Source organism: Hippopotamus amphibius, chromosome 17, assembly GCF_030028045.1.
Source record: "Hippopotamus amphibius kiboko isolate mHipAmp2 chromosome 17, mHipAmp2.hap2, whole genome shotgun sequence".
NCBI lineage: Eukaryota > Metazoa > Chordata > Mammalia > Artiodactyla > Hippopotamidae > Hippopotamus > Hippopotamus amphibius.
In genome coordinates this window covers 52,231,186-52,255,330 of record NC_080202.1, presented here as the reverse complement: position 1 = coordinate 52,255,330, position 24,145 = coordinate 52,231,186, and the positions used below count along the sequence as shown (strand labels likewise).

Below are 24,145 nucleotides of genomic sequence, written 5' to 3'. Positions count from 1 at the left end.
GGGGATGGCAGTGCCCAGAAGGGTTCCATATAAATGCGAAGTGGAAATGGTTTCTACCAGACCAAGCTGCCTGGGGAAAGCAAGGAGGCGCAGGAAGCAGGAAGCCTTTTTTCCCCGGGGCTGACTCGAACTGCGTGAGGAGGTGCTGGATTCTGTCTTCGTTTGGACAACACCCTATAAACAGCTCTTAGAACAAAGAGCTGTTTGGTTTGTGGATGGCAGTTCTAAGGTGAATGGACAACATCTTGTTTGGAAAGCTGCTATATAAAGACCAGCGAATGGAGACTGATTGAAAAAGGTAAAAATGGACCAGCTCGTTTGGGCTGAATGGCATGCAGTTTTCTTAGCAATGATGGGAGAATTGAGCAGTGGTAAAAGCCCGTCTGTTTGAGTTTTTACTGACTCATGGGTAGTGGCCGGTGGCCTGGCCATATGGTCAGGCAGGAGGGCAGGGGACACCTGGCCTATTAAAGGATGCCCATTTGGGGCACAGTCCTGTGGAAATCACTGTGGGAATTTGAGGGGCGCGTTAGAGTAGGGCATGTCAGTACCCACCAGAACTCCTTTCCAGGTTTGGAAGGCAACTGGAACCGACAAGATATCCCCATGTGCTCCCATGAAATGGCCACCTGGGTCCATGCAATCTGTGGACATGGGACACTGCAGCAATGCAGAGATGGGCTAAATCTAGACATATATAGGCAGACCTCGTTTTATTATGCTGCATAGATATTGTGTTTTTCACAAATTGAAGGTTTGTGATAACCCCGTGTCAAGCAAGTCTATGGGCACCATTTTCCCAACAGCATTTGCTCACTTCAGTGTCTCTGTATCACATTTTGGCAACTTTCACAGTATTTCAAACTTATGCACTGAGGAACCAAAATATTTGTGTGACTTGCTTTATTACGGTATTTGCTTTAGTTGCTGTGGTCTGGACTGGAACCCACAGTATCTTTGTGGTACCTGTAGTCCTCTTGTGGCCTCTGAGGCCTGAAATGCCAGTAACAACTGTTCTGTCTGCCAGTGTGAGACGTCAAGACCACAGATGGGAGTCCCTCCCATCAGGAAGCACGCACCAGCCTCCTAGATAGCTTCCTCCACAAGAGGGCAAGACAGCAGAATCAAGCAGTATCAGCAGTATTTTGTCTTGCAGAACTGAAAACCACAGCCACAGAAAGATAGAGAAAATGAAAAAGCAGAGGACTTTGTACCAGATGAAGGGACAGGATAAAGCCCCAGAAAAACAACTAAATGAAGAGGAGATAGGCACCCTTACAGAAAAAGAATTCAGAATAATGATAGTGAAGATGATCCAGGACTTTGAAAAAAGACTGGATGCAAAGATCGAAAAGTTTACCAAAGACCTAGAAGAATTAAAGAGCAAACAAACACAGATATGCAACACAATAATGGAAATGAAAAATACACTAGAAGTAACCAACAGCAGATTAACTGAGGCAGAAGGGAGAATAAGTGACCTGGAAGACAGAATGGCGATAATCACTGATGTGGAAAAGAATAAAGAAAAAAGAATGAAAAGAACTGAAGACAGCCTAAGAGACCTCTGGGACAATGTTAAACACACCAACATTCGCATTATAGGGGTCCCAGAAGGAGACGAGAGAGAGAAAGGACCTGAGAAAATATTGGAAGAGATTATAGTTGAAAACTTCCCTAACATGGGAAAGGAAATAGCTACCCAAGTCCAGGAAGCGCAGAGAGTCCCAGGCCGGATAAACCCAAGGAGAAACACACCAAGACATATAGTAGTCAAGCTGACAAAAATTAAAGACAGAGAAATGTTATTAAAAGCAACAAGGGAAAAACGACACATAACATACAAGGGAACTCCCATAAGGTTAACAGCTGATTTCTCAGCAGAAACTCTGCAAGCCAGAAGGGCTTGATATATTTCAAGTGATGAAAGGGAAGAACCTACAACCAAGAATACTCTACCCAGCAAGGATCTCATTCAGATTCGATGGAGAAATCAAAAGCTTTACAGACAAGCAACAGCTAAGAGAATTCAGCACCACCAAACCAGCCCTACAACAATGCTAAAGGAACGTCTCTAAGCAGGAAACATAAGAGAAGAGAAGGACCTACAAAAACAACAACAAAACAATTAAGAAAATGGTAATAGGAACATACATATTGATAATTACCTTGAATGGAAATGGACTAAATGCACCAACCAGAAGACACAGACTGGCTGAATGGATACAAAAACAAGACCCATATATATGCTGTCTCGAAGAGACCCACTTCAGACCTAGGCACACATACAGACGGAAAGTGAGGGGATGGAAAAAGATATTCCATGCAAATGAAAATCAAAAGAAAGCTGGAGTAGCAATACTCATATCAGATCAAATAGACTTTAAAATAAAAAATGTTACAAGAGACAAGAAAGGACATTACATAAAGATCAAGGGATCCATCCAAGAAGAGTAGATAACAATTATAAATATATATGCATCCAGTATAGGAGCACCTCAATACATAAGGCAAATGCTAACAACGATGAAAGAGGAAATGCAAGGCACAAAAAGAGACACAGGTGTAGAGAACAAACACATGGACACCAAGTGGGGAAAGCGGGGAGGGTTGGGGGGGAATGAATTGGGAGATTGGGATACCAAATTGTACACTCTAAATATATGCTGTTTATTGTCTGTTGACTGTATCTCAATAAAAGTTCTTAAAAAAATAAAAATAAAAAAAGACCACAGATGGCTGTATGGCAGGTGCTCTGGTGGGCAGGCTCTCAGTACAGGGGGCAAGTCAGATTGATGCCAGAAGCCCGGGTCTACAGAGGGTCCTGACACAAAGCGACACCAACTCTGGACTGTGCTTTGCTGCCCTGGTGGTAGATGCAAATACTCAGAATACTGTGAGAGAATCACAACAGAAGATATTGCACCAGTTTGAACATCTGACCATCACTTCTTCAGGGCAAGGAATTCACTTTAATAATGTCCACCAGTGGACAGACATTATTCTATATGTTTCTGTGAAGGTGTTTTTCAGATGAAATTAACATTTACATCAATAGACCTTATGAGTAAAGTAGATTACCCTCCATAATACAGGTGGGCTTCATACAATCAGTTAAAGACCTTAATAGAAAGGACTGGGACTTCCCTGGTGGCACAGTAGTTAAGAATCTGCCTGCCAATGCTGGGGACACGGGTTCAGTCCCTGGTCGGGGAAGATCCCACGTGCCTCGAAGCAACTAAGCCCGTGCACAACTACTGAGCCTGCGCTCTAGAGCCCACAAGCTACAACTACTGAGCCTGTGCACAACTACTGAAGCCCCAGCCCACGTGCCGCAACTACTAAAGCCTGTGCTCCACAAGAGAAGCCACTGCACTGAAGAGGCCGCAAGTAGCCCCTGCCCGCCACAACTAGAGAAAGCCCACACACAGCAATGAAGACCCAACACAGCCAAAAAAAGGAAAGAAAAAGAAAAGACTGACCTCCCCTGCAAAGCAAGGAGTCTGCCCCAGATGGCCTTCAGACTGGACATATATCACCAACCTGTGTCACCAGCCTGCTGCCCATCCTGCAGATTTTGGACTTGCCATCCTCATCACATGATCTGTTTCCTTAAAATGAATTTCTTTCTCCCTCTCTCTATATTCGTAGATACATGTAGATGCTGGAGCACAGTCCCCACCCTCAGCTGTACCATCTAAAATATTTCCTTACTGTCCAGTGGTGGCCAAACTGCCCCAGTTAAGAACCACTGTGTATATATATAAATATTTTGTTCCTTGCTGCTAGTTCGTACTTTCTTTCATACATGTCCTTTATCTTGACAGTTTACTCCTGAATATTAAAGACTATCACTTTGTGAATGAAATTCACAATTCATTAAATTGTCTAATTTTACTGATATTTTGGAACTACTGATTTTCTTTTACTCGTTTTTAACAGGTGAGCAACTGAACTATCTTAAACATATTGTTATATATTTGTTTTATACAAATATATATAAATTTCATATACATAATTATCTTATATAATTAAAAGAATGTTTTTATATGTACATTTTTATTTCATATATAAATTGCATACATTTTTATTTTATTTTTATTTATTTGCATACATTTTTAAACATCTGGGAATCTTTTTTTAAAATTTATTTATTTGTTAATTTTTGGCTGCTTTGGGTCTTTGTTGCTGCATATGGGCTTTTTCTAGTTGTGGCAAGTGGGGGCTACTGTTCATTGTGTGGTGCTCAGGCTTCTCATTGCAGTGGCTTCTTCTTGCAGAGCACAGGCTCTAGGTGCACAGGCTTCAGTTGCAGCACACGGACTCAGTAGTTGTGGCATGCAGGCCCTAGAATGCAAGGGCTTCAGTAGCTGCAGTGTGGGCTCTAGGGTGTGCAGGCTTCAGTAGTTGTGGCACACAGGCTCAATAGTTGTGGTGCATGGGCTTAACTGCTCCATGGCATGTGGGATCTTCCCAGACCAGGGACTGAACCCATGTCCCCTGTATTGGCAGGTGGATTCTTAATCACTGGGCCACCAGCAAAGTCCCACATCTGGGCATCTTTAAGTGTAACTGTACCTGGTGGCATCAAGAGCCTCAGGCCACAGAGAAGGGCAAGCCAGCCTGTACTGGCACATGCTGGCACTAGTGCTCTAGGCCTGCTCTGGGCCTGGGGCCAGCAGGAGGTGGTCTTTGCTGTGGTCCTTGGCTGATACCCGGGGGACTCTTGCACCCCCAAGCCAGAGTGGGAACATGGACACCAGGTGGCGGCATCAGCACTTTTGAGACGTCAGTATTGACTTCAGGGGGCCCTGAGCCTCCACATGGAATCTGGGGGTCCACGGTGGGCTGTGCAGGCAACTGCCATGGCTGCTGCTTTCCCTCCCGCTGGATGGAGTACTTGCCCCCGCTTCACGGGGTGTGTGTGGGGAATAGAGCCCCTCTTGGGGCCACTTCTCTGCTCCTCCTCCTTTTATTTAATTTATTCATTTTTATTTATTTATTTATTTTGGCTGTGCCAGATCTTCATTGCAGCATGTGGGATGTTTTAGTTGCAGTGTGCATGTGGGATCTAGTTTCCCAACCAGAGACCAAAGCCAGGCCCCCTGCGTTAGGAGCGCAGAGTCTTACCCACTGGAACACCAGGAAAGTCGCCGCTGCTCCTTCTTTGAGATCCTGGCACTCACTAGGCCCAGACCAAGAACAGCAGAGGGCCCCGATGGCAGGGGCAGGGGTGTGCGCCCCATCAGACACACCAGTTTACAAGGTAGGCTAACAGGAAGACTGCTGGTTTGTACATGAGGCTCTCACTCAAGGTGGCCTGTTCTGCATGTCAGCTTAGGAGCCAGAGAGGAAGGAGACTTCCTCCTCTAGTTGAAACACCCTCTTTCTCTTGGTTTAAACAAAACAAAACAAACCCCTGCAGATCTGACCAGCATGTTATTCTCAGGTGTCAGTCACTCTGTGGCTGGAATCTATACTTGGAAACCCGGAGATGCAGGCTCAGTGGCTCTCCCGAGCGCCAGTGGGTATTCCCATCTCCGGACAGGGCCATTCAGAGCTGTCTCCCCTGAGTTTGTGGCCTCTGCCCCCAGCAGGAACCCAGAAATCCCAGGTCTGTCCCTCCCCCATCCTCAGTATCTCTTCCTGAGCTGTTCTGGCTTTTTCCCACTCTCTGGCACAATCCCCAGCAGCCTCACCAGAGGACATGGAAGGTAGAATTTATGTCACTTATAGCACGTTAGCAGTTTGAAGCAAAGCTTGATGGGAACTGAAGCCCTAGCTGACCTGGAGCTTTCTACCCACAGCTGGCCAGAGTGGGGGTGGGGGACAACCCCTGGGGTCAGAGTGGGTGAGGAAAAGGCACAACCACAGGGTGGCTGAGGCAGGCTGGTGTGGACTGTCCCCACTCTAGAGAGACCCAAGGGTGCTGGGGCCCTGGGGCCCAATGAGGGCAATGGGGGCCATGCAGGCCTTCCAAAGGCCCTCGGGGGGCCTCAACAGTGCCACTTGCACCAGCCTCATTCGGAAAATGCTAAAATGCTTCATTAAAACACACCTGCATTGAGCCAAAAGGTGAACTAGGAACGTGGCCTATGACTGGTTGACACTTCAAGGTGTGGCCACACTCTCCTCAGTGCCCTGAGATTGGGGGACATCTGCTAGCCAGTCACTGTGGGTCCTGTGACATCTCCACAGACCCACATGGGAGGGGGACTGCTGGCACCTATGTGGTCTGCCTAAGAAGGTGGCACAGGCCCTGTACAGCCAAGAGCCAAGAGACACCCTTTCCCAGTGAGCAGCAGCATTGAACCAGGAGGCCTACTGCTTCAACAGGGAAGGGAAGACTTGAGCCTGAGTTGCTCTGCAGGACATACAGAGCTTTCTCGGGGTGCCATTTACAACCTCTGTAGAACAGAGCTCCTCCCACCCCTGCAAAGTAACCAACTAGAAACCACGAGGAGGCTGAGGGGCTGGGCCAATGGCCAAATGACCTAGACTACCAGCTGAGACAAAGCTGTTGTAGAAAACTCACAATCGCACTCAAAAGCAGAAGGTTTCTTACTGTAGGAGGCTTAATAGTGGCCCCCGAAGTTATGTCCAAGTTATAATCCCCGAAACATGCAAAGGTGACCTTATTTGGAAAAAAGATCTTTGCACGTGTAATTGTGGATGTCTAGATGAGATCACCCTGGATTTAGGGTGGGCCCTACATCCTCCTTATAAGAAGAAAAGACAGAAGCAGAGATTCAAATCCTGCAAACCACAAGCCAACAACACCACGCAGCACCAACAGCCACTCGAAGCAAGGAACGGATTCTCCCTCGGAGCCTCCAAAAGGAACCACCTCCACTGATACCTTGCTTTCAGACTTCTGGCTTCCCGCACCATGAACATAAGCTTATGCTGCTGCAAGCCACCATTTGTGGTGATTCGTTACTGGGGCCCTAGGACACAAATGCACCAAGCGATAGTTGTTTTCCCACAAGCTCCCTTACACCGTCAGGATATCAGAAACTCAACAGGTTGGAGTTTGTATCAGAGTTGACAGAACAGATCTCCTGGAGAGAGAGGACCAAATTCCCTAGAACCATCCCAGAATGGTGTAGGACACAAGCCACCCACAGGCCTGACCTCCTCTCCCAGCCCTGGAGCCAGAGGGCAGATGTCAGGAGTTTCTATAACTTGGGGGCCTTAGTTTACCCATCACTGCAACTCAGCACAGAACCCCATCTTCTAGGGCTTATCTTGCCCTTATAAAAGCAACAGACAACCTGAGGCCAAGCAATGCCACCTCTGCCTTCCTGCCACAGAGCGGGCCAGCCATGCTCCTCCGCCCTGCAGTCAACCATTAGTTCTGTGGGTGTCCTGGAGCCAGCGTAGCACTTCGGACAAGCCAGTGCCTTTCCAGGCACTGATTTCTACCGTGGTGATGTTCTGCTTGGCACAAGCAATGATGTCCGGCAGCCGGATTAACGACTTCATCTCCTCTGTGGTCATGTAACAGGGCAGGTCACTGGAGTGAAAGCAGCACCTGTCAGGGTGGACTGCCAGAAGCCCACCCCAGCCATCACTGCACCCCCTCCCTAACGAGCCACCCTGCTGGCTACACTCCACAGGAGCTCCACCCTGGAGCACCCCTGTACTCCCTCTCAGCTCATAGACACGTACATCTTATTGAAGAGAATCAGAACTGATGCTTCTGCAAGTTGTTCAGCCGAAAGGAGACCCAGGAGCTGTACACAGGATGCAGAGAGCTGGGTGGGGTTAGAGGCGTCCACCATGAACTGGAAAGAAGTAAATGGAGATTAGGATCCCCCTGCCATGGAACACCATCCCTGCCAAACCTCCTCTCCTCTCATCAGAGGCCTGGCTCAGGAACAGCAAGAAAGGCTCTCAGAAAGGCCAGAGCAGAGGAGAGCGAGTTGTGCAAGAAGGACCAGTGTTATTTATTTGTTTCCACCTACATGGAAGTCTCTCTACTTGTGCAGCCATTACTTTTCCAAAGAGGGGTCCCAGAATTTGGGGTATAGGCCTTGCCAGGATGAGACGAACCAGGGGATATAGAACCCAAACATAAAACATAAAAAACACACCTAGGGCAATAAGGCAGTGACTGGATGGCACCGTCATCTGCAAAAAAGAAACACTGTCCTCAGCAAGACTTCTGTGAGCTTTCATGTTAGCCTGGGAGCAGGAGCACTGAGGATCAGGCTGGAGTCCCTGAGGTAAGCTACTCTAGCCTGCGCCCTGTTTCCTTGACTAGCACAGTTGCCAGGGAACCCTAACTCTATTCCCCACAAAGTGGGACTCGGGACTAGACAACGCTAGAATGGGGACATATTTCCCCAAAGGAAGTTCAAAAGACAACGACCTACCAGAAGAGAATGACAGTTTCCATAGTAACTGGACCAGATGGGGCCCATGCACCCCCCCAGCTCCCGGATGGTGATCTTTTTCTGAGCCACGATGTCCGTTAGGTTGGTTCCCACCTGTGGAAGAAACAGGATGCATAGAGACCACCACGAGCGCTTTCCCACTGGGAACTCCCGGAAAGCAACGTGCCCAGCCCTTTACGCTGCGACCTAACCCCCAACATAGGTCATCTCAAGTGTTTAGGCCCTAAGGCAGACACCCGTAAGGGATGAGGCCTAAAGATGCTCTCAGGGCTGATTGTGGCCGGGGCACCAACACCCACCAGCAGGATTCGCCCTCTGCGGCGAGCAGCAAAGGCTCTCTGACCAGTGGTGAGGGGCGGGCGACTCCGGGTCCCCCGTGACTCTGTCCGGGTGGAGCCAGGCTCCCCGCGGCGACACCCACCACCTCCCGAAGGCTATATTGAACACACTGACCTGCCGGACCCCAGCTTCCATTTAAAGGAACCCAAAGCGCTCTGCTAACCGCAAAGGGACCCGTTTCTCCTAAACCTGCAGGAGGCCGGACGCCTACCGTGGGCCGCGTCGGGGGAGGATCGCCCAGGTCGCCCTTCCCATCCCTGGAGCTCAGCTGTGCGAGGCGGTCAAGGACTCCGAGCGGGACCAAGGAGGGCGCGCCGGCTGGACCCCACCCCAGGCACCCCGTCCCCCATCAGGGCGCCCCGCTGGCCACGAGCGCCCCCAGGACCCCCACACCCCTCCGGACCCCTATCCCCCCACGCCCGGCGCGGAAGGATAGTCTGCAGGCGTTTCACCAACAGCGTCTTCCCCACGCCCGTGGCCCCGAGCAGGAGACACATCCCGCTCTCTGTTCCACTCGACACCCTCGCTCAGCTCGGCTTCTCAGAGACGCCAGGCCCCACTCCCGAGCTGCTCATTGGTTCTCGGCGCTCATCGTCTCGGTGGGTACGGTCCAATCCGAGCCCAGCGTCTGGGGCGAGCGGAAAGGCCCGCCTCCCCGCGGCTCAAGGGCCGGTCGGCGACGTGCGCGTGCGCGCGCGCGCCCGCGGAGCAGGCGGAAGCGGAAGTCGGGGGCGCGCCGTCTCGCAACGGGGAGCGCAGCGGTGTCAGGTCGGGGTCCCGGGTCGCCATGGGGCGCGGCAGCGGCACCTTCGAGCGTCTCCTAGGTAACGCGGCCCCCGCCCCCCGGTGGGAAGGCCCCCAGACTCCGGGGCGACCGCCGCGCGACCCGGGCCCTGGGCGGGCGCGCAAGCGACGCAGGGCCGGGCGGTCTGGGGCGCGGGCCTGGCGCCGGCCGAGTGACTGAGGGTCCGCGCAGGAGACTGGCCAGGAGCCCTGGGGAAACGACCACCAGCGTCTGGGCTAGTGGGCCTCACGTCCTGAGTCACGAAAACGGGTGACTCAGTGAAATAGTAAAATCTCAGTAGACTCTCTTTCCCCCAAAACCTAGGTTGCGTGATGTTTGGGAGTTCTGACCTATGCGTGGGCCCCAAAGGGTGGAGCCAGTAGTGTCCTCCCTGGGACGTGCCAAGCCCTTTGGAGCGCTGCTTCCCCAGGGATCCAGACCCGTGCCCTGTGTCCCCATTCGGCTCCGGGCAGCGCCCGGGACTAGGAAGGCATTTCCTCTGTTTGTTGGGATGGATAGCAGATCCTTCTGATCCTCCTGGAGGTCACAGGTTTCAGGAGGGAAAACCATTGTTAATGGGCGAGCCCCCTCCTCGCCATGAAACTGTGTGTGCTGTGTGTTTGGAACAGGTGCTCTGGGTATTCGAATGGTCAGCTCGAGCCTTCCTTCCTTTTTCCTTGAGTATGGTTTCAGAGGGACCTCAGATGAGGCCCCTTCCTTGCTCATTGAACATGCAGGCTGAGGAACTCAGCGTATGAGGTGGTTCAGCCCTTCAGTGATGAATCTAGAAGTTACTGCCAGGTCCATATGGATCATTTGTGCGACTCCAGGAAAGATGGTACTGGCTGGGCTGGAGAGCAGCCCCTGAGCAGCACATCTGTCTGTCTGAGGCCACAGTCACATAGACTAGAGGTGGTAGTTGGAGAATCCTTGTCAGGTCAACCCTGTCTGCACTCCACAAAACATTTGAAGCAGAGGACTGGGGTCTCTGCTGCTCGTCTCTCCAGCTGTGCCTCAGCTGAGAGCTAATCAAATAGGTTAAGCTTCTGAAAAACCAGGGACTCTGAGAGATGAGGCAGCAGAATTCTCTGTTGAGAAGCAGCTGAGCATAGTGGTGAACTCTGGCTCTACCCCAGCAAGCTGTGTGACTTCAGGCAGTGACCTCATCTCTCTGTTTCAGTTTCTTCATCTGAAACATCTGACTCTTAAGGTTGTGTGAGAATTGACTGAGTTCATGTAAAGTGTTTGGAACAGCACTTGGCATGTAAAAAGCCCACAACAGAGTTCTCCATTATTATTTTCCAAGCTATTTGTCTGCCTTTCAGGAAGGACAGTGCTTTCATGGTTATTGTCAGATGTTAGGAGGGTTTTCTCGTAGTTTTCCATTTGGTCCAAACATCTAAAATGGGAAGGGGGCAGTCCTCCTGCCTGTTACTGAGCTGGGGGGCCACCTAGGGAATCACAGAGCAGGATGAGCCTCTGTAATAGTGCGTTTCTGCCTTAGACAAAGCGACCAGCCAGCTTCTTCTGGAGACTGACTGGGAATCAATCCTCCAGATCTGTGACCTGATCCGCCAGGGGGACACACAGTAAGTGCTCCCTCGGAAGCAGTGAGGTGGCTGCCCTGGGGACTGGGGTTGCTTGTTGGCTACTCATCTTCCAAGACGCTGCCCTGATGGAAGCTGACCATGTTAGGCCCTGGTGTATGACTGTGTGGTCTGTATGCTGGGTTTTTGAGCTCTTGGGACAATTAAAGAACTTTCTCTGTATGGCTTGGCAGTGCACCGTTACCTGGTTGTTTGCTTGGGGGGTATCAAGGACCAGGTGGCGTGTGGGCTTTTTCTCAGTCTTAGAGGCTGTTTTCTTTCTCTTTTTGTCTTCCTGCTTTTACCAATCCCTTTTTTTGACAGAGCAAAATATGCAGTGAGTTCCATCAAGAAGAAAGTCAATGACAAGAATCCCCATGTGGCCTTGTATGCCCTAGAGGTAATCAGACCCTGTACTTCAGTTGGCACTGGCGGGGATGGCAGGGACGGGCGTCTGGCCAGCAGTGGAGGCACTGGGGATGGAGGGCAGGGCTGGGAGGAACGCCTCAGCTATTCCACCTGAGGCTGACACGTTGTAGGCCCTGAGGTTGACTCCAGTATCTGTCCTCAGTGATAAAACACGAAGTTAGAAGGAGCAGGTGTAGCCCTGGCTACTGCCTGCCTCGGGGGCTACCACACAGTCTTTCCTGTCCAGCTGGAGGGGGGGCCTGAGAGCTCTGTTGAGGCCCGTCTTCTTGTGGGGAGATGGGCCCGTCCAGGAGGGGGAGTCCCTGCCCTGACCAGCGACCCAAGTCTTCCCCTCCTTGGGGTCTGCAGGTCATGGAGTCCGTGGTGAAGAACTGTGGCCAGACGGTCCATGATGAGGTGGCAAACAAGCAGACCATGGAGGAGCTGAAGGAGCTGCTGAAGGTGGGTGCTCTGCAGGGAGCAGGGAGGCCTGGACTGGGGTGTGCCACCATGCGGGGTTCTTGGGGCTTTGCCGGCACCTGTGGTAGGAACAGTGCCAGGTGATGGAGGGCTGGAAGGCAAGTGTTCATGGTCCCTGCCTGGTGAGATCAAGGCCTTTTCAGAAGCCAGCCAGGGCTGTGTCTGGGGGTGTGGAGGAGACCCCACTCCTGTGATGTTGTAAAGGCTTCCTGGGGGGCAGGAGCTGAGTCTTGAAGGGCAGGGAGTGCTCACTGAGCTGCGAGAACGTGGGGAGGGAGCTGTGTGTGGGGATGTGAGTGGAGGCCTGGGGTCCCCCAAGGGCTTGGGTAGAATTCTGAGCAGGGAGGCACATGAGTGTGATGTGTTTGTGGAGGGAGAGCTGGGGAACAGCAACAACAGAGTAGGGACCCTGGGGCAGTGGGTTTAACACCAACCCCCACCTCCCCTGCCACCACCAAGACAGAGGAGGGAAAGTCCTCCAGGGCCTCAAGGGGTTATCCAAGCAGGGCAAGTTTGCTGCCCAGCTGCAGGTATTGTGATGTGGGTGGTGACACCAGGAGGTTGTGTGTTGCAGAGTGGGGCAGTGCAGCCATTCTTGGAGGTGAGAGGCGTCCCATGGAGCTGAGGCTGCTGAGGGTGGCAACCAAGGAGCGCAGCCTTAGCACCGACTCTGCCACCACTGTGGCCTGGGCGTGTTGGGCGCCTGGGCCTCGCAGCCGAGAGCCCATCTGGGGCTGAGCTGACAGCAGGGCTTCTCCAGAGCCCTGACTGGTAACATGGCCAGCCCCTCCTCTGGCCTGGGTGACAGTGGAGGAGTTAGAACCTCCTTGTGTTGGGACAACTGTGTCCTGTTCACGCTGCACGTGGTCTGAGTCCTCGAAGGGGCAGGGCTACCTGGAAAGGGGTCCACTGGCTGGACTCAGATTACAGGACGAGTGGGAACCTTGGTGCATGAGCTGTGGTGGGTGTCTCCTTGAAGCAGCTTTCTCGACCCACGATCCTGAGCATTGTATGTGGACTGTGTCCTGAGAGAGCTCTAGAAATGTGGTTGGCTGTGCGTTAGCCTGTTGGAGGTGGTGGCTCTATGTGTGGGGAATTTTCTGGAGCCACCCCTCCCACCTGCCCGGACTGCCTATGACTGGAAGGAGGGGACTGACTGCTGGTGTGTCTGCTTCCTCATCCCAGGCCTGCTTGGCTCTGCCTGTGAGAGGCTGGCCTTAGCCGGCACCAGAGTGGATTACAGTCTGAGGGGCTCCCTAGGTGGTCAGAGTCCTATAAGGTGTGTGGGGGAGAGAGAGGTAGTTACAGGACAGTAGAGGTTGGAGAGCCTCCACTAGAGGGGTCCCCAGCTTCTCCCAGGCGGTTAAAGATAAGTCCTGGCCCTGAGTGGGCAGAGAGGTGCCGTGGATTTGTCTTTGGGCACGGGGTTCCCTGGAGGAGGCTTGGGTCTGGGGAGTGGGGCACTACATGGCTGCAGGGCCCCACTTGGGGGACCTGCCCCACCTCTGCCAGCCCTGTCTGCTAGGAGTGGTGGGGTCTGCCAACCGCTTCCTCGTGCTGAGATGTCTCTTTGACAGCTACATCTCCCAAAATCCTCATTTTCCTTCCTCCCTTCTCCACAGAGGCAGGTGGAAGTAAATGTCCGAAACAAGATCTTGTACCTGATTCAGGCCTGGGCACATGCCTTCCGGAACGAGCCCAAGTACAAGGTGGTCCAGGACACGTACCAGATCATGAAGGTGGAAGGTGAGTCAGGGTGGTGGGGGGCAGGAGGGTCCAGTCCCAGGCTTGGAACGCACCACCAGAAGTTGAGGGGCACTTAGAGGACTGGGGCGGGGAGGGTGGGGGGGACTCGAGGGGGGGGAGTCAAGGAAGGGAGGGAATACGGGGATATGTGTATAAAAACAGATGATTGAACCTGGTGTACCCCCCCCCCCAAAAAAAAAAAAAAAAAGAAGTTGAGGGGCAGCCTTGCACAAGGTGGGCCCGAGGGAGACCGTGCCCCCGCCACGCACAGTGTGGGTGTGGCAGCTGGGGCGTGCTTCTTAAGGCCCACGGTGCGTTCCTCCTGGCTGTCGCGGTGCCAGTGGAGAGGTGGTTGGTTTGGCAGGGAGGGTGGTGGATTTGGGCCTTGTTTGGAAGATTTGCTGGCACTCATGCCAGGCCTGGAATGAGAGGGTTGGGCTGGGGCCAGGTCCTCTGGCCCTGAAGCTGAGGCATGGAGTGGGAGCAGGGGCGGTGCCTGCTGGCCACAGGGTGGGCAGGACTGTGCAGGCACTGTATGATGAGGGACCTGTTCAGGTCGCTGAGCTGGCCTCAAGCTCTCAATCCCTGAACATTAGACACGAGAGAGAATGTCCAAAGCTTTATGGGGGGAATTCCCTGGTTGTCCAGTGGTTAATATTCTGGGCTTTCACTGCTGGGGGTCCGGGTTCGATCTCTGGTCAGGAAACTAAGATCCCGCAAGCCTCATGGCGTGGCCAAAAACCCACAAAAAAACAAAGCTTTTATGGGATTCCCAAGGGGTCCTCGTCTCAAAAAAAGCTTAGGAACTTCAGCTTTAAAAACTGGGAAGGCCCAGGGAAGACCTGTGAGGCCTTGATGTGGTGGGAAGCAAGGCCTGGCTCTGTGTGTGGTCCTCAGGATAGAGTGGCCTGTGGGGAGCTACCCCGGCTGTGGGGCAGGCCGGCTGAGCTGTGCCCGAGGCGCCCTGGGCCAGTGTGGGGCCACTGTGCCTGCTGCCCAGGGGCTCTGGGCCTCTTCTGTCTGTTCGGAGAGGCAGATGCCAAGAGCTAGGATGTGGCTCCTGGAGGCCTCGGGGCAGATGGACGAGGACAGGTGAGGCCATGGGCCTCGCATGCCAGGGTAGCACTCGGTGGTGACAGTGGCCTCCTTTCTTCAGGACACGTCTTCCCAGAGTTCAAGGAGAGCGATGCCATGTTTGCTGCAGAGAGAGTGAGTTCATGGGGTGCTGGAGGTCCAGGAGTTAGGCTGCTTTGAGGAGGTGGAAGGGAGGCCCTGGGATCTGGGCTTGTTGGGAGCAGGTGAGCTGCTGATTTGTCTCGAAAATGAGAATGTCCGACTTTAAGTAGTCTGTGCAGTTGTGTGTGCACGTTGAGACAGGAACCCAGTTCAAGGTGCCTTAGGTCTGTGGCTCCCACGACCCGTTGTTTACATGTCCCCAAAGCTGTGGGAAGTCTTGCTGTCAGGTCTTTAGAAAGAAAGGAAGACCATTTTGGAGGGGCATCCTTCCTTGAGTCATGTCTGTAGTGAGTTGGCCCCAGTCCCTTGCACACACCTGTGGGAAGCGGGGAACAGCAGGGAGGGCAGGGGCTGTGTGTCCTGACTCTGCCCATCCCCAGGCCCCCGACTGGGTGGATGCTGAGGAGTGCCACCGGTGCCGGGTGCAGTTCGGGGTCATGACCCGCAAGGTGAGTGCACCCGCCTTGGGGAGGGACCCGGCTCCCCTCCTGGCCAGGGCAGATCCCGGGCCACCCGCTGTCACCACAAGGCCACTGCACCCATGCACGGTCCTTTCTCTCTTGGCTGGGACCTGGAGGTTTGCGGAGTGTGGTCACCTAGGGTTCGTGTCTGATGGTCAGTGCCATCAGGCGAAGTTCAGACAAGGCTGCACTCCCCTGGGAACGGGAACACCCCACGCCCAGGGCTGGAGGTTTGAGTCTGCACTGCCTCGGCCAATAACCCCTTGGCCGAGTCTCCTCAGCTGACTGGGCCTGTCCGCTTGGACCCTCCCTCTTCCCACCGAAGCCCAGGCCGGCCGTGGCGAAGGCTGAGGCCTGGGGCGTCTGAGCAGACTCACCGGACTCACCAACCAGCAAAACTCGTTTATCAGGACAACTCATGCATGTTTTTTGTGAACTTTTCTTCTTAATTTGACTTCTTTTCCTCAAAGTGGGGGCTACAGTTGAGAGCTTGCAAGTGTGCCCTGTTCCCCCAGGGTCTTTGTGGCCTCCTGGGCTCACCTTCTGCCTACCCTGGCCTGGGAGGCCCAGCCTGGCGCGTCCTGCAGCAGGCGGTGCTGGGTGGGGGGTGGGCGTGAGGGGTGGCCGTCCAGGCCGCCCTGACCCGCCCTGTGTCGCAGCACCACTGCCGGGCATGTGGCCAGATCTTCTGTGGCAAATGCTCCTCCAAGTACTCCACGATCCCCAAGTTCGGCATCGAGAAGGAGGTGCGCGTGTGCGAGCCCTGCTATGAGCAGCTCAACAAGTAAGTCGCCTTGGACAGTGAGCTGAGCCAGCTTCCGCCTTGCTCGTAGGGCCGGGGCGGTGGGGGCTATGGCAGACTCAGGGCAGCACCAGGCAGGGCCCCTGGGCCTCAGACCTGCTGGCCAGTTGCTCAGGGTTGTTTTTGTAACTTCTTAGTTTGGGAGTAACACTTAGAGAAGAGATGCAGGAGTAGTCTGGAGACACCACTCCTCCACACAGTGCTTCGCCCTCCCCTGGCCTGGGTCCCTCGGCCCCATTGACTCCATCACACACACCCTCCCCCACCCGCCTGTGTGCCCGCGTTGTATCCTGAACCAGTTGAGAGTGAGCCGCAGGCACCCTGTGCCCCTCCCCTCGACCTCCTGTGGGTGCTTCCTGAGAGGAGCTTTCCCCACGTGACTGCTGCAGGCTGTCGAGCTGGGGCGTTTGGTATCAGTGCAGTTCTGACGCCTGCTCCTTAGTGCCTGTTCGGGGTTCCCGTGTCCCAGTAACGTCCCGTGGTGCTTCTGTCCCGTCAGGACCCAACCACTGCCTCAGCTCCCTGACCCGGTGTGTTGTAGCCGCTTTGTCTTCTGTGACGAGAGTGTTGCTGAGGGCTCTAGGCTGTTGTGGCACATCTCTGGGTTTGGGTCCAAGGTGTCCTCATGGTTAGAGACAGGTTCTGTGCAGCTGGCCTGGGATCCCGTGCTGTCCATGTGTCCCAGCATCAGTGATGGGATCTGTTCCCTTGGTGAAGTGATATCTGCAGGCCACTCCACCAGGAGGCCCTTTTCTGTGAAAAGCTGCAGCCTGGCGGGTGTTTCAGTCCCGTTTCCAGGAGAGGCGCTGTAGCTTAGGCTGGTGACTCGCCCAGGGCCCCACAGCCCAGAGGTGACAGTTGGTTTGAGGGTCTAGCTTTTCTCTGGAACATGGTCTTGTGGAACCCCCATTTTCCTTCTAGAAGGTGGGGACGTCAGAGGGAAGCCCCAGGCTGTGTCCTTGAGAACTTGTGGGGGGCTGGGGTACAGCGCCTGGCTACGCACAGTGTCCTGTCTCCTCCAGGAAAGCAGAGGGAAAGGCCACCTCGACGACGGAGCTGCCCCCGGAGTACCTGACCAGCCCCCTGTCACAGCAGTCCCAGGTACCACCCGGGCCTGTGAGGGCACCTTGCCCCTAGGCCCCGCTCACCCCTCCCTGTCATCCTCAGCTGCCCCCCAAGAGGGATGAGACAGCCCTACAGGAGGAGGAGGAGCTGCAGCTGGCCCTGGCTCTGTCACAGTCAGAGGCCGAGGAGAAGGAGAGGATGGTGAGCTGGGGGTGGCGTCGCCGAGTCTGGGGGTGCCAGGGGAGTGTGGAGCACCCCTCAAGACGCCCTTCTCCTGGTTCTCCCACAGAGACAGAAGTCGGCCTATGCTGCGTACCCCAAGGCAGAGCCCGCACCTGTGGCCTCTTCGGCACCCCCTGTCAGCAGCCTGTACTCCTCGCCCGTGGTGAGCTGTGCTCTGGCTCAGCCCCGCTGGCTTGGACCCCCTTCCCGTGCGGGATGGGGAAGTGGGGGGATCTGCCCCAGCAGGGATGCACATGTCTCGTGGGCAGGGGCAGGGTACAGCCTGGCACCCACAGGCCTCAGCTCCCTGGTTGGGACCCCTGTGCGACAGAGGACACCATAAAGGCTGGAGACCTCTCTGTTGAGACTCTGGTCTTTTCCACACCCCCTAGAGTGGGATGAGGTGGGGAGCCCTGGGGTCAAAGGTGCTCTGCGTTGTTCTAGCCTCCAGTGGGGCCGTCACAGGTCTCCTTTTTGGGGGTGGACCCAGCCTCTCTTTGGCCTCAGTTCTCTTTGTAAAAAGGGGGTGGGTGGCAGATGGGAGAGAAGGTTTAGAAAGTCACTTGCAAACTCTGCAGGGCTCCCTGGGTGGGGCTGAGAGCAGCCCTGCCACCCGCCCGCCTGTCCCTGTGATTCGTGTGAGTGCTGGTGGGGCACCACCCTGCACCCTGTCTACGCTTATGGAGCCCCTTGGGGCTCGAACAGGCTTTGGCCAGCCTCTAGGGTCCATTGTCATGGCTGCGTCATCCAGGCCTCCTGAGCGACGGCCAGGGTTGCTGCTCCTCCAGCCTTTGGCCCCTCACACCCCCCACGTCTCCCCAGAACTCGTCGGCGCCTCTGGCTGAGGACATCGACCCTGAGGTGAGGACACCCCGTGTGTGGTGCTTTCCCCTCGCTGCCTCCTGGCCCCCAGAAGTGACCCTCCCCCACTTGCCTGTGCAGCTCGCCCGGTACCTCAACCGGAACTACTGGGAGAAGAAGCAGGAGGAGGCTCGCAAGAGCCCCACGCCGTCCGCCCCGGTGCCTCTGACGGAGCCTGCCGCCCAGCCTGGGGAGGGGCATGCAGTCCCTGCCAACGTGGAGGTAAGGGGGCCACTCTCGGGCTCCTGGCCATGATCCCTTGGGAGGGGGGCACCAGGCCAGGCCAGAGTGGAGTCCCACTCATTCTCTGATCTCTTCCAGACTCCCCTCCCAGAAATAGACCCTCAGCCTGTAAATCCGGCCGGAGGCCCCTTCAGTGAGGTAAGCCACAGCTCCCTCCTCGGGCTGGGGGCATCCTTGGCCTCCTGGAGCGCAGAGCTCCAGGCCCTGCACAGGCACGTGCCAGGAGGGCTGAGCTGTGCCCACAGTGACCTCCTGGAGGCAGGCATTGCAGCTCACGGCTCTCCATTGAACCTCTCTGGACTGGCTGTGGGCCAGAGCTTGGTGCCTACCCTGAGTGCATTGGAGTATTCTCGGGCTCTGTGCTTTGGCGCCCAGTGGAGTAAGAGGGTAGGGTCAGAACAGCTTTGTCTTGGCCACACTGTGCCTGTGGGCAAAAGCCGAGCCTCCCTGAGCCTGTTTCCTGACTTGTGAACTGGGTGCTAAGGGTGCCCTTCGCAGACCCACCGGGGGGGACCAAGTCAGATGTGCAGCAGGCTTGGAGCTCAGCACCCAGCAAGGCCAGTTGGAGGGGGAGGGTCCCTGCCCCCGCTCGGGGGCCTGGTGGCGAGGGAGGCGCTCAGCCAGAGCCCCTGTGCCCCAGCAGCAGTACCAGAATGGGGAGTCAGAGGAGAACCACGCACAGTTCCTGAAGGCCCTGCAGAACGCCGTCACCACCTTCGTCAACCGCATGAAGAGCAACCACGTGCGGGGCCGCAGCATTACCAACGACTCGGCCGTGCTGTCCCTCTTTCAGTCCATCAACGGCATGCACCCTCAGCTGCTCGAGCTGCTCAACCAGCTGGATGAGCGGAGGCGTAGGTGCCATGCGCGTCCTCCCGGGTGTCCTTTCGGGGTCATGGGGGCTCCCACCATGGGCCTGCCACACCCCCTGGGGGCATTGGGTGCCCTCGGCCAGCCGTCATCAAGCCTGGGGGCGTGTGGGCAGGGCTGTCCTAAGGGACCTTGCTCTGTCAGAGGTAGTTCCAGTGGTAGGAAATGTCCCACTGAGCACAGGACAGTCAGCGAGAGAGAGCGTGTGTGCGCACACCCACCCGCCTTGGGGCCCTTATGCCAGCTGCGCCCTGGTGAGGAGTGCTCAGCTGGGCCCTGCCATTTCCCAAGATGGGCTGGGCAGAGGCAGGCCTGAGCACTGCCCAGGGCAGGTGCCCACCACTGGGCAGCCTGTGCTCCCAGCCCATGCCAGGGCCCCTGCTGTGCCCCCTCCCCACAGTGTACTACGAGGGGCTGCAGGACAAGCTGGCGCAGATCCGTGACGCCCGGGGGGCACTCAGCGCTCTGCGGGAGGAGCACCGGGAGAAGCTGCGCCAGGCGGCGGAGGAGGCTGCGCGCCAGCGCCAGATCCAGCTGGCCCAGAAGCTGGAGATCATGCGGCAGAAGAAGCAGGTGCGGGGGCGGCCCTGCCCTGGGGGTGTGGGGCGCGAAGCCGGCCCTGACGGCTGCCTTGTGGCCCACAGGAGTACCTCGAGGTGCAGCGGCAGCTGGCCATCCAGCGCCTGCAGGAGCAGGAGAAGGAGCGGCAGTTGCGCCTGGAGCAGCAGAAGCAGACCATCCAGATGCGGGCCCAGATGCCTGCCTTCTCCCTGCCCTACGCCCAGGCACGTGCCAACCACGCGGCCCACTCCCTTCAGGCCCCCTGGTGAAGGACTGCCCTGAAAGCCGTGTCTCTATCTCCAGCTCCAGGCCATGCCCACAGCAGGGGGCGTGCTGTACCAGCCTTCTGGCCCGGCAAGCTTTGCAGGCACCTTCAGCCCGGCAGGCTCAGTGGAGGGCTCTCCCATGCACACCATGTACATGAGCCAGCCAGCCCCAGCCACTGGCGGCCCCTACCCCAGCATGCCTGGGGCCGCAGCAGGTAACAGGGTGGGGGTGGGTGGGCAGAGGGCCAACAGCCAAGACAAACCCCAGACCGCTACCCCTTTCTTCGTTATTTCGATGTGATTTCAGACTTACAAAACAGTTGGCAGAGCAGTACAAAGAATTTTTCAGATTCCCAGACATTTCCGTGTTAGCACTCACCCTCTCCTCACACTTACTCTTCTGACACGATTTAGGGTGAGTGGCAGGCGTGACGCCCTTTACTCCTAGAGGTCTTGGTGCATTTGCTAAACCAGGACTCTCCTCATGGCCTGGGCACAGATGCCAGACCAAGGGCCCTGAGGCCATGTTGTGGCTGTGTCCACAGCCAGCTCAGCTCTCACACGGTCTCCAGGCCCTGTGTGTGCCAACAGGAAACCCATCACGTGTTTAGCTGTCTTGCCTCTCTCACCTCCTTTAATCTAGAACGTTTCTTAGTCTGCCTTGGAGTTCTGTGACACTGACTTCCCAAAGAGCGCTGGCCCGTTGTCTTGCATACCACCCCTCAGTATGGGTGGGGCTGGTCTTCTGAGAGTGTGACATTCCAGGGGTCCTTTCCTGTCTTTGTTGTTTTCACTTACTGTCCTTTTGTGAGAATGTGAAACACAAACTTGGTCCTGAAAGTTACGAGAAGGAAAACTCAGAGAAGGGTCCCCCGCCATCTTCCCAGCCTCCAGGTTGTGTACTCTTCCCTCTTTTCCTCCAGATCCCAGCATGGTGAGTGCTTACATGTACCCGGCAGGGGCTGCTGGCGCACAGGCAGCCCCTCAGGGCCCTGCCGGGCCCACCACCAGCCCAGCCTACTCATCCTACCAGCCCACTCCCACACAGGGCTATCAGGTAGGCAGGGAGCCCCCCCCCCCCCCAAAGTCCCTGGGGCACCTGGGCCCAGCCTTCTCCCATCACCCCCTCCCCTCCACAGAACGTGGCTTCCCAGGCCCCGCAGAGCCTCCCAGCCATCTCTCAGCCTCCACAGTCCAGCACCATGGGTTACATGGGGAGCCAGTCAGTGTCCATGGGCTACCAGCCTTACAGCATGCAGGTGAGAGGTTCTGGGGGGCATCAGGAGGGTAGGAGGGGCAGGGGCCCTTGGCGGGTGTGGGGGAAGAGGGAAGGGCTAGGCAGGCTCTGCCCTCTGCTCAGTACCCCACGTCTCCTCCACTACTGTCTCCGCGCTGGTTGACGTTGTGCAGTTACAGAGCTCCTTACTCAGGGTTTCTTAATTCTCCGCAGAATCTCATGCCCACCCTCCCTGGCCAAGACGCACCTCTGCCGCCCCCGCAGCAGCCCTACATCTCGGGGCAGCAGCCTGTGTACCAGCAGGTGAGCCTCTCCCAGAGCTACCACCGTGGGTCCTGACAGGGGACAGGCTTTGCTCTGGACCCCCCTCAGCAGTGGGGCGGCCCTGGGGAGTGTGGCTAGTGTGGGCCAGGACTGCGGCTCTGCGGGCAGGACCAGGACAGACACTTAGCAACACCTATAGTTGTCAAAACCACCTATTTACTTAAAAGCCCAAGATCACATCAGCTCAGCTCCACAGACATTAATCAGGAACGCCTGGGGTCTGCTGGGGACAGGAAGAGGACAGGGAGTCCACAAGTCAAGGGAGGGAGCCAAGGGGGTGGGTGCAAGGGACCTGAGTACTGGAGCGAGGCTGTGGCCTGGGGAGGGAGGACAGACCGATGGCCTGTGTGTTCCCCCGCAGATGGCACCCTCCAGTGGCCCTCCCCAGCAGCAGCCCCCTGTGGCCCAGCAGCCACAGGCACAGGGGCCGCCCACACAGGGCAGCGAAGCCCAGCTCATCTCGTTTGACTGAGCCCCACTGGGAGCTCCCTGTCCAGAGTAACACTACGGTTCTCCAAAACTGCCGCCTCCATCTGTAACTAGTGTCGTTCTCCCACCTTGCTCTCTCCCCTCCATGTGTAGTGTCCCTGCTCTGCAGGGGCAGGGTGACCCTTCACCGCGGCCCTCCTTTGTCTTTCTCCTCGCCTGCTGGCTCCTCGTCCCCCCAGGCCCCATCCTCGTCCTTGTCTTCTTGAGTTGGTGTCTGATTCCCTTCCCCAGGGCTGGGCCTCGGGGAAGAGGGTAGAAGGGAAGAACTTTCTCTGAGAGGAAGCCCGCAGCCTGGTGTGTCAGGTCCTGCTAAGGCCAGCCAGAGTGGGGCCTGTGGCCTGTGACTAGGCTGAGTGCTCCCCAGAGTCCTCCAGCATGGCCCCCCAGGCTGTCAGCAGGGGTGCTCATGGCCCTTAAAGGAAGGGTGGGGCCTGTCTCCAGCTTCTCTGCTTCTGAGCTGTCATCTCATCCAGTGCCCTGAGTAGACGGAATGGAACAGTGATAATAAAATGTCTTTCAACAAGTGTTTGGGTGTCTGTGCAGAGGGAAGGTGCTAGGCAGCTGGTCCAGCTCTGGACAGGGGTGTGCAGGTGTCTCCCCATAGGCCAGCTGCCCCTCATCCCAGGCCCAGCTCCACAGGAGTCTCAACTGGTGGACGCTGCTTGGCCTCAAGATCTGCTGGAGACTGAGCACCGAGGAGTTGTACTCCCTCCACCCAGCCCTGTGCTGCACTGACTCCTGGGAGGGATGTGTGGGCCCCCAGCTCTAGTCTGAGTCTGCGCTGCTAGTTGTAGCCTCGGAGAAAACGTTTAAGGCAACACAGACTCACAGCCTCTCGCGTCCAGAGTTCAGAACACTGCAGACTTTTAACTGTGCAAACTTCTTAAGTGACCCCCATGTTAGCTTTTCTCTGAAGAAATGGGCTGGTGTAATAGGCACAGAGCTCAGGTCAAAGAAGGGCCAGGATCACAGAGGTACTGGGTGGAGGGCAGCCCTGCCTTCTTGCTTTGACCTAAAGTCAGGGCTGTTCTGCCCGGTCTCTCAGGAAATCATCTGTGGCTTCTCGGAGAGCAGGGAGGGGGAATGCCCGTTGCATTTATTTTTCAACATTTGTTTATTTGCCTGCACAGGGTCTTAGTTGCAGTACGCAGGGTTTTCATTGCAGAATTGGGGCTCTAGTTCCCTGACCAGGCATGGAACCCCAGCCCTCTGCATTGGGAACGTGGAGTCTTAACCACTGGACCACCAGTAAAGTCCCCTCCCTCCACTCCCTTGTATTTCAAGAGCAAAGGCCCCAGGACCTTAAGGGCTGGGGACACTCCACGTGCCAGATGTTTGGGAGTTGCACTAAGCAGCAGAAGTGCAGAGCATTTTGGGAGCTAGAGACAGAGCCCAGGCTGACAAATTCTCTTCTCCCAGGACCCCATCTTTGACCCCTTCCGGGCTCAATCACAACCCTTAGCAGACGCCATAAGCAGAGTCCCGAGCTCGCTGTGCGTCTGGTCCAGGCGGAGGCCGGCAGCCTCGCTCCAGGGGCGGCCAGGCCGGAAGAACAAAACGTGCTCCCGTGCTGGCCGGAAAAGCAGTCGTTTAGGTACAGGAGGCAACCGAGAATAAGGCTGCCCAGAGGGCAGGGACGCTCCTCCCGCCAGGTGACCACAGATCGCGGGCGGCCAGACCCCCGGACGGACCTACCCAGGAAGGTCATTGGAGACCCTCGAGCCCGCCCTGCTGCAGCGCAAACGTCACAAGTCCGGGTTCGGGTG

At 56.0% G+C, this 24,145-nt stretch overlaps 2 protein-coding genes across 6 annotated transcripts; one reads left to right on the top strand and one right to left on the bottom strand.

Moving 5' to 3' along the window:
* Positions 1-1,910: 1,910 nt before the first annotated feature.
* On the bottom strand, positions 1,911-9,308 carry ARL16 (ADP ribosylation factor like GTPase 16). Of its 3 annotated transcripts, XM_057716905.1 has the most exons (5): positions 9,175-9,308; positions 8,950-9,008; positions 8,379-8,492; positions 7,672-7,787; positions 1,911-7,516 (listed from the first exon to the last, which is right to left on the bottom strand). In XM_057716905.1, exons 1-5 carry the CDS (start codon positions 9,233-9,235, stop codon positions 7,345-7,347), a joined length of 522 nt encoding a protein of 173 aa, XP_057572888.1. In that variant the 5' UTR covers positions 9,236-9,308; the 3' UTR covers positions 1,911-7,344. The 3 variants fall into 3 exon arrangements, with proteins under 3 accessions (XP_057572888.1, XP_057572889.1, XP_057572890.1); XM_057716906.1 differs by lacking the exon at positions 8,950-9,008 and having other exon boundaries at positions 9,191-9,281; XM_057716907.1 differs by lacking the exon at positions 9,175-9,308 and having other exon boundaries at positions 8,853-9,098.
* Positions 9,309-9,428: 120 nt separating this feature from the next.
* HGS (hepatocyte growth factor-regulated tyrosine kinase substrate) lies at positions 9,429-22,915 on the top strand. 3 transcript variants are annotated; one of them, XM_057715364.1, is made up of 22 exons: positions 9,429-9,562; positions 11,027-11,111; positions 11,433-11,508; positions 11,886-11,978; positions 13,619-13,742; positions 14,899-14,951; positions 15,359-15,427; positions 16,099-16,223; positions 17,264-17,342; positions 17,409-17,507; positions 17,596-17,691; positions 18,351-18,389; positions 18,471-18,611; positions 18,711-18,770; positions 19,276-19,486; positions 19,903-20,075; positions 20,147-20,287; positions 20,367-20,544; positions 21,253-21,386; positions 21,469-21,588; positions 21,780-21,869; positions 22,252-22,915. In XM_057715364.1, the coding sequence occupies exons 1-22, from the start codon at positions 9,526-9,528 to the stop codon at positions 22,360-22,362; spliced, it is 2,334 nt and encodes a 777-aa protein (XP_057571347.1). In that variant the 5' UTR covers positions 9,429-9,525; the 3' UTR covers positions 22,363-22,915. The 3 variants fall into 3 exon arrangements, with proteins under 3 accessions (XP_057571347.1, XP_057571349.1, XP_057571348.1); XM_057715366.1 differs by lacking the exons at positions 21,469-21,588; positions 21,780-21,869; positions 22,252-22,915 and adding an exon at positions 20,637-20,744; XM_057715365.1 differs by lacking the exons at positions 21,253-21,386; positions 21,469-21,588; positions 21,780-21,869; positions 22,252-22,915 and adding an exon at positions 20,637-21,246.
* Positions 22,916-24,145: the final 1,230 nt, after the last annotated feature.